Source organism: Atractosteus spatula, chromosome 9 (assembly GCF_055471065.1).
Source record: "Atractosteus spatula isolate fAtrSpa1 chromosome 9, fAtrSpa1.hap1, whole genome shotgun sequence".
Taxonomy (NCBI): Eukaryota; Metazoa; Chordata; class Actinopteri; order Semionotiformes; family Lepisosteidae; genus Atractosteus; species Atractosteus spatula.
In genome coordinates, this window is record NC_142714.1 from 24272799 (window position 1) to 24288219 (window position 15421).

The 15421-nt window shown below is 43.1% G+C and overlaps 1 protein-coding gene across 5 annotated transcripts in view; it reads right to left on the reverse strand.

The window, feature by feature from the left end:
- Positions 1–2069: 2069 nt before the first annotated feature.
- The window catches only part of actn1 (actinin, alpha 1), a 65847-nt gene continuing 52495 nt past the window's right edge, over positions 2070–15421 (reverse strand). For 2 of the 5 annotated variants that reach the window (XM_088925614.1, XM_088925615.1), the window contains exons 9-21: positions 14444–14536; positions 13342–13572; positions 13114–13261; positions 12296–12446; positions 11908–12016; positions 11506–11646; positions 11233–11415; positions 10898–11032; positions 10400–10579; positions 9208–9354; positions 6274–6354; positions 3956–4114; positions 2070–2553 (exon numbers count right to left, since the gene is read on the reverse strand). In XM_088925614.1, coding sequence (XP_088781740.1) covers positions 2395–2553; positions 3956–4114; positions 6274–6354; positions 9208–9354; positions 10400–10579; positions 10898–11032; positions 11233–11415; positions 11506–11646; positions 11908–12016; positions 12296–12446; positions 13114–13261; positions 13342–13572; positions 14444–14536 — 1917 coding nt within the window. In that variant the 3' untranslated portion in view covers positions 2070–2394. Of the gene's footprint in view, positions 2554–3955; positions 4115–5761; positions 5828–6273; positions 6355–9207; positions 9355–10399; positions 10580–10897; positions 11033–11232; positions 11416–11505; positions 11647–11907; positions 12017–12295; positions 12447–13113; positions 13262–13341; positions 13573–14443; positions 14537–15421 lie in introns of all 5 variants that reach the window. The other 3 variants (XM_088925616.1, XM_088925618.1, XM_088925619.1) reach the window with 2 other exon arrangements.

Below are 15421 nucleotides of genomic sequence, written 5' to 3' on the forward strand. Positions count from 1 at the left end.
TGTGACATGTCCTATTTTGTGCAGGTTAAACATGAAAAAGCAGCAAGCACAATGTTGGGCAAATTGTTGAGGAACTATCCAGAAGCACATCACGTTTTGGAGAACTGTGGAAAAGACTTCTGCGGTTTCCTAAATGGCTCATTCTGTAAATGCACTTTCAAATCAAGTCAAGCCCCAAGCTCAAGACATGACTGGTTCTGGCTGTGTCTTTAGCTGTCTTTGACCAGGACTGGTCAAGACAAGGACTGCTAAAGTTCAGTAGGCTTGAGTCAGAGAGGGTACAGTATGCTGGCTGCGTTGTACGCTAGTGGCTCTCATGACAACCAGGCAACTCTCCCCTTCAGCAGAGAGAAGAAACTCAACAGCAGACATTGGAAGAATGCATACACAATCAGTCGTGTTCCCCACCCTCTCCCTTAATTAGCGCAAGAGGACACGGCAGCACACCAGGGAAATCAACAGCCCCCAGTTTCAAATTGGAAGGGAAACAAACTGGAAGAAAACACCACAGCTTCCTGTATCCTATAAAAGCATCTTTTGGACTAGACTACCAAAAGCCTGCTTTATTTATAGAGTAATTTCCATCTGCCATTGTCCTGTTTTTATTTTTGTGAGAATAATTCTTGAAATTTCAGTATTACCAGAGTAGAGTGGAAACTGCTACTACTTACAGTATGTAGTAGTATCTGACATGCATGATTGAACAATGTCTTATTCACAACGTCTATCTGCTCCTTGTACCCAGTGTGGACCAATCTTCACAATGTACACATGGCTGAAGTGTTTATTAACAGAATTGCTCTTGAATGAAATAAAATATTTAAAATACATTCTCTGCAGAACCGTTACCATGAGTGACAAAGATGACAATGACTTAAAAGAAAACAAAATAAGCATTACAAAACTTCAAGAGTTTTATTCTTTTGTCCTAGATATTTGGTTTCAAACTGTTATAACCTGCAACAAGGCACTACAAGTACATTCTCACAAATCCTGGCCGTGCTGATGTTCAATTCTTAAAGCTTTCCTCCTGTTCCATTGCTTAGTACACACTCTAAAAAGGATTTCAAAACTCTTCTGTTCAGAACTTTTAATATTTTCCAAATTTCAGCAATGCCAATTCAAAGACTGAGGAATATCTCCAGATCCAGGTATAATGTTAATTATAATAGGTTATTCTTAAGGTAGTGAAGCTAAAAACTCCTGTAACTCCATGGAAGCAGGCAGTTTATTTTGAATTGAACCAGGATGCAACTAAACAAATATTCAAGGTTTTTATACATGTACAGTATAGGTGCATATGTATGCTGTGCTATGACCTTGTTGTGAACTGAATTAATGGCAGTTCCACTGGTAACATATTACAAACAAGCTCCAACTCTTCCCTGACCTCCTCACACCTCTCATTCAGCAAATGGAACATTTTCTCTTGATACTGCCTTTCTACCCAGCCATCAGCCAGAAAGCTCTGGGCTCAGGATATTCAAATTGAGTTTATATTGAGAAACCGCTCACAAATTAACCTGACTGCATTCTCTACCATTCCACCAGCAACCAAGAAAATTAGCAGCTAGTGGTACAATACATTTATATCTGAGGTATTCATACTTTGCCGGAAATTAGACCCCTTTTCGATAAATCGTTTTCAACAAGGACCTCTCAGTTTAAACACAGTATAACAGAGGTGTATAACTGCCATGCATTTTCCCTTGTTTTAGGTAAGCCCTGGAAAGTCTGAGGACTTCCTGGGGGTCTCCAGACCACTGACTGTGGCTCTACAGGAGCAGGGCTGGAGTACAGTACTCTTATCAGTACTGTAGTACAATATCTATCAGAAGTTTAATATCCTTGCGATCACATGTGATGATTAATTTAATTTGAACTTGAAAAGCCTCAATTTGTAGTCAATTTAAGACTGAAAAGGGCAAGGTTAATTTTTAGCCAAGCTTTCTTGTGTAGAACCTCCCCCGGGAGAAGTTGTGTGAAAAATTGCCAGTCTATTCTACATCCAGCTTACACAGAGGGAAACACTTTGCATGGTGGGCACGGATAAAAAAAAATAACACCAGTGGGTGCAATTTTTTTCTTTATTTTTTTCTTTAAATCAGGTGGAGAAAAATACCTTTTTTTGCTTTGTATAATAAAATATGTTAATTTTATTTTTTATGAAGAAAAAAGAAACAAACTCCCCCTTCTCTCTCTCTGTAAACAGAGCTGCAGTGTGGCAAGCCAGTAACAACACAGACAGTCGGACGGGGAGGGGGGAGATCAGCGCAGGGGCAGGGGGGGTTCCAGGCAGGTGGCGGGGGGGAGGAGGGGGATTGTTGGTTGAGGCGGTGGAAGAGGCTGGCTGCGTACAAAAAAAAAACGTGCTGGCAGGCGGTGATGAAAGGTTCAAAGGTCACTTTCGCCGTAAAGCGCGGTAGAGAAGGACATGTAGTCGAGGGCACCGGGCACGGCGTCGGGCCCAGTGTAGGGCGCCATGCGGGCGATGCAGTACTCGGCCTGGTCCGGGGGCAGCTCCCGTCGCAGCTCATCTGCCAGGATGTAGTTCTGAAAGACAGTACAGGAGAGCGTTTGACAGCATCCCACTGATGGCAAAGGAGAAAGCTCTGGGCTATGGAGTCCCACTGTCTGACAAGGAGAAAGCACTGGGCTGTGGCGTCCCACTGTCCGACAAGGAGAAAGCACTGGGCTGTGGCGTCCCACTACCTGTCAAGGAGAAAGCACTGGGCTGTGGCGTCCCACTGTCCCAAAAGGGTGAGGGTCAAGCAGGAAATCTTCATTTCCGTCATTTAATTCAAGTCTTCATTTTATTAGTCCTAATTATAGCCCTGACTATCTATATTTACAGGCATTACTGAAATGTATATTTAAAAGCATATAATTCAAATTGAGGGATATGTTGTATAAGGTACTAGTAAGCCTCATTAAGTACATCGTGTACAAATATGTAGCTGTTCTTATGTTTTTTTTAACCTGGATTGAGAATTCATTTTTATAATAAATCACCCTGAGAAGTTTGCATTAAAGGGACTACTTAGGAGCAATATTACCATGCTGGTGTAATGTCTCTCATTTTATCATTAACATACACCAGAAGCAAAACCACAGAAAGACCCAGACAGCCAGCCCTCAGGGCAGCAGGAGCCTAAACCTGCACTGACACCTCAGCACCCCAACTCGTCTGATGAGATCAACCTTTCCTCAGACCCCAAATAAAGCTCATTTTGGATTAGCTGATCTTGGACTATGGATTTTATCTAACCATACATTAAATAAACTAGCTATAATAACATTTACTCATGCAGCAAAACTTGATTTCTGTTCTTTGCAGGAGTCTTATCCTCAACATCTTTTATCAAAAGAATTATTCAAAACTGTATATCTGCTTACTGTGTACCTCTTTCTCTTGTAAGCTTCAAGCTAATTTTTCCCCTCTTCCATAACTCTGAAAACCCCTGCAAAAATGCGTTTAACACCAGAAGAACCTTAGGATATTTTCTCTTTCCTGTGGACTAATATTTAACTCCCAGAAAACCCTGACTTAGTTACAGTGCATGATTTTGGCTGTAGTAGTTCAGGTGGGTAGCTGCGTCAGCATGCGTAGGCTGCAAGGGAACAAGTAATAGGTTTATTCCATGCTGAAAAAAAGAAGAAAGAAAACACGTTTTGGCTGTGGAGTCTTCTTCAGGTGTGCAACCAATAGGTCTTGCTCACACCTGAAGAAGGCTCCACGGCCAAAACGTTGCGTTTTCTTTCTTCTTTTTTTCAGCATGGAATAAACCTATTACTTGTTCCTATGATCCTGGCTGTACTTTATTACAGATGGAAATAAAGAAAGAGGTAAAAGAAAGATGGTTGTGCTTTCCTGACCTCTGGATATGCACCGTCTAGCCCTTGGCTCTTTGACCTCGGTGTACCCTGTCCACTCTGACACACGTTCTCCACGTACCTTGTCTCCCGCCAACACCTTGAACGATGCCATGACCTGGTCAGCTGTGTCGGTGTCGGCCGTCTCCCGGGACATGAAGTCAATGAAGGCCTGGAAGGTGATGACCCCAAGCCGGTTGGGGTCGACGATGCTCATGATGCGGGCAAACTCAGCCTCGCCCTGCAAAGGACATCACTGCTTTTAGCCACACAGCCCTTAGTGGTGTGATCCAACTATTCCTGAAAGCTACACACCTAACCCCTGCCCACACTTGCCCTGCCTCTTCCAGGCCACGACAAATCCTCATTAAAATTTCCACTTCAAACCAAAGATCTAGCAGAAACGTCAGTTGTGAAAGTACTCTCTCAACGCTGGAGTAAACCAAACCCCCAGTTTTCGTTACTGCCCGATTGTTGTTCTCCACTCATCCTCCGACAGCTGCATTCCGAGCTCTGTAAATCTTCAAAGCGCTAAGAGTCATTTGGAAGGCGTTATCTACGATTGTTCTGAGTTGTGCCTCCAATAGTGTTCTTTTAAGAAAAGTTTTTTAAAAATTACTGCACGCTGATTTTAGGTGAGCGAGACCTGCATCGTACCAGGTTAGCCTTTCCAAGATTCTACATTGTGTTCAATTTATTGTGAAATGCTTATGTATTAAAAGCCATTCAAAGGTGTGTTGGCATCCTGATTTCAGTCAGTCCCTGTGCTGTGGAACAGTGCAGGATAAATTCCTGTGAGAAAAAAAAATTCCAAGCTCACTTCGCACCATATACTTTATAGATACAAATGTTTGATAGATGCACCTGAGGTTTACAAGCCAAGGTTTACTTGGCAATTCTAATGCCCAGCTGAGTCTCACAGCTCTGAGGCAGTGTAATCACATTACACAAGCTATTGACCCAAATTCGATAACACAGGGCATTTGAACGCGGAAATTAACAAGCACAAACTTGAATATTTGAAGCCAATTAATTTCGCCTGTTCTCCTGATATTGTATTGTTTCCTCATTCTGTTGGTTTTAGAACGTCATGCCGATGATGCAAAAGGTCCTTTATTGAAATTCTAATGAACAAAATACCATTAGAATCAAATGCTGATCAACCCCTATGGTCTCTAAATGCAAAGTGGGCGTAAAAGATCTAGGCAACTGCAACCAATAGGTCTTTCCATCAAGATCGTATTTCCAGATTTTCAAGCCAGAATAAAATGCACTGAAAAAGGAATTGTCTGTAAGGAGACAACACCATTGTTAATGCATCAAATCAGCATTCCAACACAGTTACATGATCTCTCTTGTGCACTGATTTATTCTGCTTAGGGCACTTTACTAAAATGCCCATTTCCCCCCCAAAGCTTGTATTTGTTTTTATTTCAGTCTTCCTTAATCTGTCTCACATCATCTCACCAGCCTCATATATATGCAGCATACAAAGAACCAGCTGCTCCGACAGATGGTTTAGCTGTTCTGGGGTATTCGGAAACTTGGGAGAGCATTCTGATGGTTACACCATTTACTGATCCATGAATCAAAGTAAAGGAAATATGAACAAAAGCTTGCACAAGTGGAACACAACCCACTTAACCCTTTAACTGCTAAAGTAGCATTTGGAGACCCATGAAAGATGCAGATTCCAGTTGCTTGCACTTCGCAGAGTGAAGGAGTGATTGCATTGCAGTTCCTCTCTCGTAAATGGACAACACCTCAGGGAAGAAGAGTCTCAATAGTGACTGACACATAGGTAATGCTATATCTGCATTCTTCCTTGATAGCTCTAGTTTCAGAAGGAGTCGTGGACGAGGGGCTTCAGAATGAGCAGCAACTTTACCAGGTTGTAACCCATGGAGATGAGGCAGGTGCGGAAATCTTCGGCATCCATTATTCCCGTTCTCTTCTACAGAGGTGGTAGGAGGGGGATGACAAACCAGACACAACAAAGGAAGGAGGAGGGGGTTGTGTGGACAGAGGGTTGAGACATCAAAGAGCGCAATAGATGTGGGGCACGTTTATAGAAAAGCAAGAGAAAGTGCCCGGAGTGTGGGGAAAAAAACAACAGATTTGAAGGAGAAGAGAAAACAAAATCATCAGAAAGGTTAAAGAATGTGAAGAAGCAGAGGGGGGAAACAGCCGAAATTTGAAGAAGAGGATATCGATAGTGAGAGAGAAATCAAGACGGGGAAGCAGGGAAAGTTAAGTGGATGAATGGCAAGTTTTGAAAAAAAACAAGGAGAGAACAAAAGGGAATTGGGGACCACAAAAAAACAAAAAAAAACAAAACAAAACAGAGAGGTAGTTAAATAAGGAGGCCGCTCGGGGTGGGAGGAGGGTTTTGTAGGGTACCTGTGCATCGTTGGCGATATCGAAGCCCAGGCTGATCAGGCAGGCCTTGAACTCCTCAGCGCCCAGCGTCCCGGAGTGGTCCTGGGCAGCCAGAGCGTCGGGCAGCAGGGTGTGCGCCAGTGCGGGGGGGCGTCGAGTCGCAGGGCATGCACATGGGGCACGGTGAGGGTGAGGAAGTGCGTCATGCAAGTTGAGGAGGAGGAGGAGGGGGAGGAGGAGGGGGAGGGGGAGGGGGCAGGGACATGCACCAGAGACAGAGACAACAAAAACAAAGTGCACACACATTAGACCTTGCAGTGGACATTCACAGCAGCTCCACAGGAGGCTCAACTAAATTACACATGAATTAATGTGCATTAATGCGGTGGCGGGCAGACGAACCGTCGTGTGAGGTTAATATGTACTTGTGCCGCAGATTCAGCAGAGAAGGGAAACCTCAGGCTCAGGTCAGAGGAAAATGGACAAAACTGCATTCAAGATGCACCTCGATTCAAGATATTAATTTCTGCCTGACTGTAAGGTGAAAAGCCAGTTCAAATCCTTTTATGTTAAGAAATCAGGCAGATAAGAGCAGCAGACCCGTGGCTGCGACTAGATTAGCTGACAGGATGAATTTTGCGATACTCTCATACAGCTGGACATAAGAACATGTATTCTGTGATTGGTGTTCAAACTCCTATATCATATACTGTACATTCTGTAGTTACATAGATTTTGTGTCCGTCTTGACATTTATGGTCACAGATGAAGCTGAACAGGGTTATACCAGGACTATATAAATGACTGTACCTAGAGCACAGCAGGAGAAGATACCTCTGTAATTGTTCGTTTTTGCTCTCTGGAAAGAACCTCCATAAGAATAAATTAATTTCAGAACTTGAGTGAGCTAAGCTGTCTTCAAGCTCAAAATGGCCATCCAGCCTGTAAGTTTAAACCTGAATATTTATTTTCTGGTTTTCATTTGTCTTTATATTTTTTCCTAAAATACTCTGCTGTAAATGGCAGTTCTGAAGGATGTACTGTAGGTAAATGTGCTTAATCTCAAAAAGAAAAATGAACAGGGTGTGAGATCATCAGAACATCTAGTCTGGCTGGCATTGTAAGCAAGTGCCAGTACAGGACTTCTGCAAGCCCGTGGACACTAGAGCAGTACTGATGCCCAGATCGCTCTGTTCTGCTGACAGCTCTGCTGTTGCTCTGGATGGTAATCCTCCAGAATCTTCCACAACGGCCACCTAGAACTTGCTAAAATTATAAAGTTTATAATGCTTTTACAAAGAGACATGGTTACTCTCTGCTCAAAATATGAGGAATCCTACATTGTGAGTGCTGAGAATGGCTGGAACAAGACGCGAGAAGATTTATTCCTCCAGATTTGGAAATATTTGCTGTCCAGTTTCAGTCAAAACTTCCAGGGAGATGACCTCCACTTGAGGTGGTAATGATTGCAATGGCTGGTGGGACTGAAACACAGGTGTCATCGGTTTTTCCATGTTTTGAACAGGAGTGAAATCTGGTTTTGGAAATCTTCCCACCACAGGAAGACACTATTTAATTTCACGTGGGGTCCCTAATATTTTTGCCCATGGCTGTTTAGGTATGTAGCCTTTTCAATTTAACCAATTATCCTGAAATTTAAGTTTAAGATCTCTTTTGTCAGACCAAATCATACAGCCTTTGAGAAATATATGGCCTGCTGCTCTTTTTTTCCCCGCTATGGATTTAATTTAATTGGTGTTTTAAATAAGGTTTAAAAGAATCTTGTAGCTTTTACTAAACAGATCCTTATTTACATATATAAGCCTGTAAGAAATTATCTGACCTTCATCAGACATAAACAAAACCAGGACTAGAATTAGAATCCTGAGGTTTGCCTTTCCTGTTGAATTGCTGGATTAGTGTCACCCTCTAATAAGTCATGGTGCAATAAAGAAAGCATTTTATTTTAACATTAAACCACCCTTACACAGCACTTAGGGGGGCTTCAGAACATAAACATTTAAATTATTCTCAAAAAAGTACCGACAACTATTCATGCTTGTAAAAAACACCTACTACTACTACAATTAAATAGTAAATTTCTAGACTGAAGTAGACTCATTCCAAGAACCAAATATGACTGAAGCTTGAAGCCTGTTGTTGTAGCAGTGCACTAATAAACATTTATAAACAGGGCAATTCCAACTTACACTCAAAAACAATCACAATCCCAAGCAGAGAGGTCTGAATCAAAACAGGGACATCAAAAAGAAAGTTCCAGGTCGCTAGGCTTCCAGCTCTCCCTTGTGCTACACACAGGTAAAACCAAACTCCTGCACACTGCCCATATCAACTCACCGAAACTAGCTCAATCTCCTCTTCGACACATCTAAACACGCAGAAAGAACACACAGACATGTAGGGCAGGCGCTACCATACCATAATTTCACTTAAATAAAATAAGTTAATCATAGAATTTGCTGGCAAACGAGATTCATTGCACAGGAAAGGCCATACCATACCAAACCAGGACAGGAATATCATTATGAATGGAATTAGAATGAAAACAAGTGCACTGAGCTCTCTGCCTTCCAGAAGAGATTGCCTTACATACAGTAAGGTCTGTCATGCAGATCAATGCCTTGTATCCACAAAACCTACAAAATCAAACTCTCTCATAAGTAAGAGTGTCTTATCTTGGTGAGGGAAAAAAATTACCAGTGCTGGATTCAAAATTGTAATGAATTACTCGGTCTGTGTCAACAAGTGTCATATCATTTTCTAAGCAATATCTACCATCATGTTGGTCACAGCTTGAATAATGAAGGTTACAATTATCTTTAACAGGGAATAAACTGCTTAATCCCTTCAACACAGCCCTACACACACACACACTCACTCCCTTTTCACAGAGAACCCAGCCACCCCCTGCCCCACCCCCGGCCCTGGACTCACCCTGTCGAAGTGGTTGAAGGAGGCCCTGAACTCGTTCATCTGGTCCTGGCTGATGCCCTTGGCGTCGCGCGTGAGGATCTGGTTCTCGATCTCGTTGATGGTGCGAGCGATGGTGGTCAGGAGCTGCTCCCAGCCCACACGGATGTGCTGATGGGAAAGAGACGGAGCACAAGGGCTCAGCAGTGGGGGAAAATCCTGCATTTCACCGCAGTTTGTGACATCAAGATTACAAAAGAGAGTAGGCAATTTGGCTCATCGAGCCTGTGTGGTAGTTATTAGTTAACTGATCCAAGGATCTCATCCAGCTGTTTCTTAAAAGAAACGAGGGTATCAGCTACAACCACAAAGCTGGGTAGTTTGTTCATACTCCCACAACCCTTTGGGAAAACAAGTGCCTTCTGTTCTCACTTTAAAATAATTTTCACATAGTTACCACTTGTGTCCTCTGCTTTGTGTTTCATCTTTTATTTTGACAAAGTCCATTGACTTTGCCTTCCCTTTGAGGATTCTGAGTACTTTATTTAGCTCCCTTCACTGTCTTCTCTGTTCAGCATTAAACAGCTTCAATTACTTCAGCCTGTCAGTGTAGGATATATGTATACTGTATGTATATATCCTTCTTACCTATTTCATGTTCATACATGTTTAACTAGAAGCTGATATAAAGGCAAAATGAATATGTACATATTTGTATGTGTATTTAGCCAAGTCCCCAAAGTTGTGTGTCTGCATTTAGGTCTCTAGAATTTCCCTATAAATAAGACAGCATAATGGCACATATCACTCTTTTATGTGTCCATATGTGTGTCTATATATTCAGTTATTTGTCTGAAGGTAAAGGCACAAAGGTGTGTGCAAGTATGTGTTGGCTTTTAGGCATCTTATCTCTGCAAAGCGGACAGTATAAATCATTGGATTGCACTTGTAGTGCATTATAATGTACTCTGGTGGTTTTTAATATGTTAAAATTAGCCGTATAGAATGGATTTATAGTAACATTCATGCACAGCTTAAATCATTTTTGTGTAAATTAAATCCCGAGGTACACAATTGCCTGGTGGTTTCATCTGCAGCTTTGGAGAATTAATGGAATGTGGCTCAAGTGCTCTCAGATTGCCATGTTATAGGAAATGGGTTGGTGTTGAGATACAAGTTGTGAGAATCCATGAAAAGAGCTAGACATCTTTCTTACCTCCATGGTGTAATTGGTGTGCTTGTTGTCAAAAATGAGGGCTTCCTGAATGAGCTGGTGGTCTCCTTCCAGCTGGTCAATCTTTGGCTTGTAGTTGATGATGCTCTTCTCGTACTGGCGCAGGTGGTTGAGCTGGTCCTCCAGTGTACCATGCATCTCGATGGAAATGCGCCCAATCTCCTACATGGAACAAGACATTGGCTGTCAAAACCCTTAGCAGCCATGCTCAGGAAACCTATACTATCTCAATTCCATTTCCCTTAATCTAGAAGGAAAATAAATAAAGATGTATATCGTACACAGTTTTATATGTTCAGTCGTGTCCTGTATTCTCTCTCAAATTTCAGTTTTAGTTTGGCATACCTGGGTCTCTATTTTGTCATATGTCTCCCATTGGATGTCTCATAGAAGGGGGATCAATGCCTGTATCCGCCCAATGGGGGAATGTGCAATCCTACATTTCACTACAGGCGTCCAGGAAGGAGCAATCAGGCTCACCTCCATCTTGGTCTGGATCCATGGCCCAATGACGTTGGCCTGGTTGGCGAACTGTTTCCGCAGACGTTCGTTATTCTGCTGCCGGGTGTGCTCTTCTATCAGAGCCTGATCCCTCTGAGGTACCAGCTGTCGGACCTGTCAGGGCAGAAGCAGGGGTAAGGGAATTGGGCATAGATACACATGTGTACACAGGAACAAACACATACAGTACTGAATTGCAGAGAGCCAGTTAAAACTACAAAGGGGTAGGCAAGGTTAATATTGATTTGGCTCACAAGCCACTGATACAATTCCAGTAATACACAGGCACATGCAGGCCTAGGACGCTGCAGTACCTTGTCCCACTTGGTGTTGATCTCCTGGGGGTTGATTGTGGTGTAGGGGTTGGTGCCAGCCATGTTGACATGGTAGGTCTGGACAATCTTGCTGACCTCGTTGTGGATGCCCAGAATGGCCTGACGCTCCTTGTCTGCCTCAGGCAGTGTGGCCTTGAACTGGTCATGAGCTGTGCTGAGCCCCTGAAACCAACACCAAACTCACGTAAATTCCATCCTTGACATACGCTCTGTGCTTTCCTTGGTTGGGGAGAGATCCCCTTTCTAACTCACCTGGATCTCCTCAATGGTGTGGACAATGAAAGTGTCCTGCAGATCCTCCATCGCCCCTTCCATCCAGTTGTTGAATGGCGCCGCCCTTTTGGCAAACTCCAGGTACAGCTGGTCAATGGTCTCCAGCAGCTTCTCGGTTCTCTACAAAAGTGAAATATGTCAGAAGGGCAGAATCTGCTTTTTTTTTCTCTACATCAACTTCTTCGATAGTGTGGGCAAAGAAAACATTCTGCAGGCTCTCCACCTTATTCAAGAAAACCACTGTATCTGGAGGGAAGCTTAAGGCAGCCACAGCCATCTCCAAAAAACTTGCCAAGTACCCTAAGAATTTAGGATATGAACTCATGCGTCAGATAATACAGTGACTGGGGAAAAAGGTAGATAGTTTTAAAATGGCCTCACCTGCAAGGCCTCACTGCGCTTCTGGGTGAGAGACCCCAGAGAGTCCCACTGGTCACAGATGCGCTGACAGCGGGCATTGACGCTGGGAGAGTCATAATAGTCCAGCTCACTACAGAAAGAAACATTTTAGGATAAACAATCAGCTAAGCAAGACAAAAGCAATCCCAGCACAATATACCACATCAATCATTGCTGCATCAGGAACAACCACAGGAAAGCAGTTTCTTAAAGCACTCTGTTTAAATGAAAATACCTTTAGGTCTGGAAGTAATAAAATAACATGCTGCTGAAATTTGCTAAGGGTTGAGAAAACAAAAGGGTTTATCAACAATGAAATGATAGGTTAAAAAAAATGAAAGGTATGACCACAGAGGTATCCAGCTCTTACTTGAGCTCCTGTGCAATGGCAGCTATCTGCTCGACTCTGTCCTGGTGAGCAGCCAGGTCACTTTCGAAAGCTTCATGTTTCTTAAGCAAGGCTTTTATCTCGGACAGGGAGGCAGTCTCATAATCCTTCTGCTGCAGCATGTCCTCCTTGCCTGCAGAGGGAGCCAGATCACACAGCTGTTAGGTCTATAGCCTTGAAACTCAGTATTCTCATTCTCCAATAATGCAGGTGTTGCAATACGAATGTTTGCATTATAATATTCTGAAAAGGAAACTTGGTTTACTGCAAAAACTCCCCTCAATTTTCTGTAATCCGAGCTGCTGCTTTTGAATGTGTACAAATATTTCAAGAAGGCAGACAGAAATCACTAGGCCCTGGTCACCTTTAACACCCCCTTCAGGAATAACTTGAGTTACAACACTGCTTAGCTAAAAAGGGTACTACTGTGAAACACTTTGGAAAGTAATGTTAATATGCAAAGCACAAATGTAAATGTAACTTGCAAGCATACTTTAGGGCCACACTTATAAAGCCAACCTCTTCATCGCAGTTTGCAAAAGGAGAAGGAGCTCTTTGTAATGGGAATTCAATGTGAAACATTTAGATTCTCCTAAATTTGCATCCTGGATGACTGATCAACACACTTCATAACCTCACCGTTCTTATCATGAAGAAGCCTGTGCCAGCTTTATGTGGTAGCATGATACATGAAGTTTTGAATGGTCGATTAAAATGAAGAATTTCATGAGTGAGATCTCTGTCGGTGCAGTTAACTCTTGCGCACACACAGCACACATTCATTGATGAACAAGCTGTACCTTCGGTCCAGGCCTCGTGGATGGTCGCTTTCTGCCTGAACTTCTCAGCCAGGTGATCGAGTCTCTCCAGCCTGCGGATTTCGTTGAGCAGCCACTCCTCATAGCCCTTCTCCGCCTGCTCCAGCCCTCCCCAGGCGTTATTAATGTCCTGGCAAGGAAACCAAAGCAGTTGGTGCCGTGCTTCTCCCAGAGGGTCACCTGTGTGGGTTTGAGGGAGAGCATACTCACAGACACCATGCGGCCTTCAGAGGGCATGAAGGCGGGTCTGTTGCTGAGGCGCAGCTTGGTCTGCAGGGTGTTGAAGTTGATCTCCAGCTGGCACTTTTCCTGGACCTTGGGGGGCTTGTGGAGCCTCCTGTAGTCCCGGAAGTCCTCCAGCTTCTGTTGCATGGCTTGCATCGTGTTCTCCGGGGCTCGGTTCTCCAGCCACGGGATGGTGCGTCTGATCCACTCGAGCAGCTGAGGAATTTTCGGGAGGGGGTGGGTTGACCATGTTCACAAGGGAAGACATGACAAAGTGTGCCAGAGTTAGCATGAGAAAGAGGGCAGAGGCTGTGTGTGAGAGACGCAGGAGAGACAGAAATGTAACAGTGTAGTTGGGGAGAAAGGGACTGTGGGATAACCAACATCAGGGTACTGCAGAGCCAGGGTGTCTGCAGGTGTTCATCCCAACTTGGTTCTTCAGCTCCATCACCTGGTTATCAACTTAATGTAAACAGCTTTTCCCAGCTCCAAAATAGGTGTACGTTTTGCACTACAGTTCTGGATCTTGAACTTTTTAGGAAGGTCTCTTCATGACTCTTGCTAAACCAAAGTTTAGGGCCAGGGTGATCAATCCTGGTACTGGAGGCTCCAGGGTGTCACAGTTTCATTCCAGCTGAGCTCTTAACAACCTAAAGAAGCTCATGATTGGATTAATACTTAATAGGACCAACTGAACTTCTCACAGCTCATCAGCTCCTGGTGCTTTGGGGAGATCCAGAAAACCTGCAGACACACTGGCTCTCCAAGACCTGGACTGTTCACTAGAATAAAGACTAGCACATCTGACTTTTCTGACGGAGGAAGAGTCAGAGAAAACCAGATGGAACACGAAGAAGGAAAGAGGGCAGGTGGTTGCCCTTCAGGAGAGAGACAGTAAGACTACTTCACTCCTGGAAACAAGTTGTGTAAAGAGTAGTACTCTGAGGCAAAAGCGCAAAGTAAATGCTGAGAAAATGTTTCTAAATGCAGCTGACATCAGCATACATTCACAGAGGTAAAGGCAGAGAAGACGGATGCAGAATTAATTGAATGCAGGGTGATGAATTGTTGAAGACTGTCCACTCACATCGCTGGCCAGCTTCTCATAGTCCTCCATCAGCTGCTCGTTCTCCTGGTTGACTGCCAGCACCTTGCAGATCCGATTGGCTGCTGTCTCGGCCTGGGGGACAGAGGCAGAAGGATTAGATGGTCAAGCAAGGCTTGTATCAAGTCTGATTAGCCAGTCAATTCCAGTCTTTTTTTTTTTAATATGTCATTTTACTTTGGCTTCCGATTCCGAATAACCCATAATTATTTCTTTAAACAAGGGATATCCCTCAAGAGAGAGATGAAAGTTGCATATTTCCAAAGTATTGCCGAGGACAAGGATTTTGTGCTTCTGTCCCTAGAGATACAGTAAATATGGGGCACCTTGCTTTTGGCTTCTATGTCTTTTCTTTAAAAAAACAGCTCTTTCTGAAAGGACAAAGAATAGGGTGATTTTGTAATAGTAAACATTCAATGACCAACTGTTCTTTTCTTCATTTTTAGCCATAGGAAAAGCAAGTGATTTCCTTTAGTAGCAGCAGTAACACATCTGTAACTTAACAACCTTTATACTTTCATGAAATAATAATAATAAAAACAAGTGTATCTACAGATAGAATCACAATTTTTTCCAACAAATGGGCAAATACTGATAGAAAGACCAAGATTTGTAAAATCTGTCAAACTTGATCACACAGGTGCGGTCAACATGTACAGTGGATATAAAAAGTCCACACACCCTTATTGAAATGGCAAGCTTTTGTGATGTAATGCCAGAAATCAAGATAAATCATGTCAGACATTTTTCCATCTTTAATGTGACCTTGCAACCAACAGAATTCAACAGAAAAACAAATAATTACTAGGAAAATTAATTGAAATTAAAAAACCTACAACACCCTGGTTGCATAAGTGTGCACTCCCCCCGCCCCAACTAATACTTTGTGGAAACACCTTTTGCATTTATTACAGCAGTAAGTCTTTGTGAATAAGTCTCCATCAACTTTGCACACCTGGA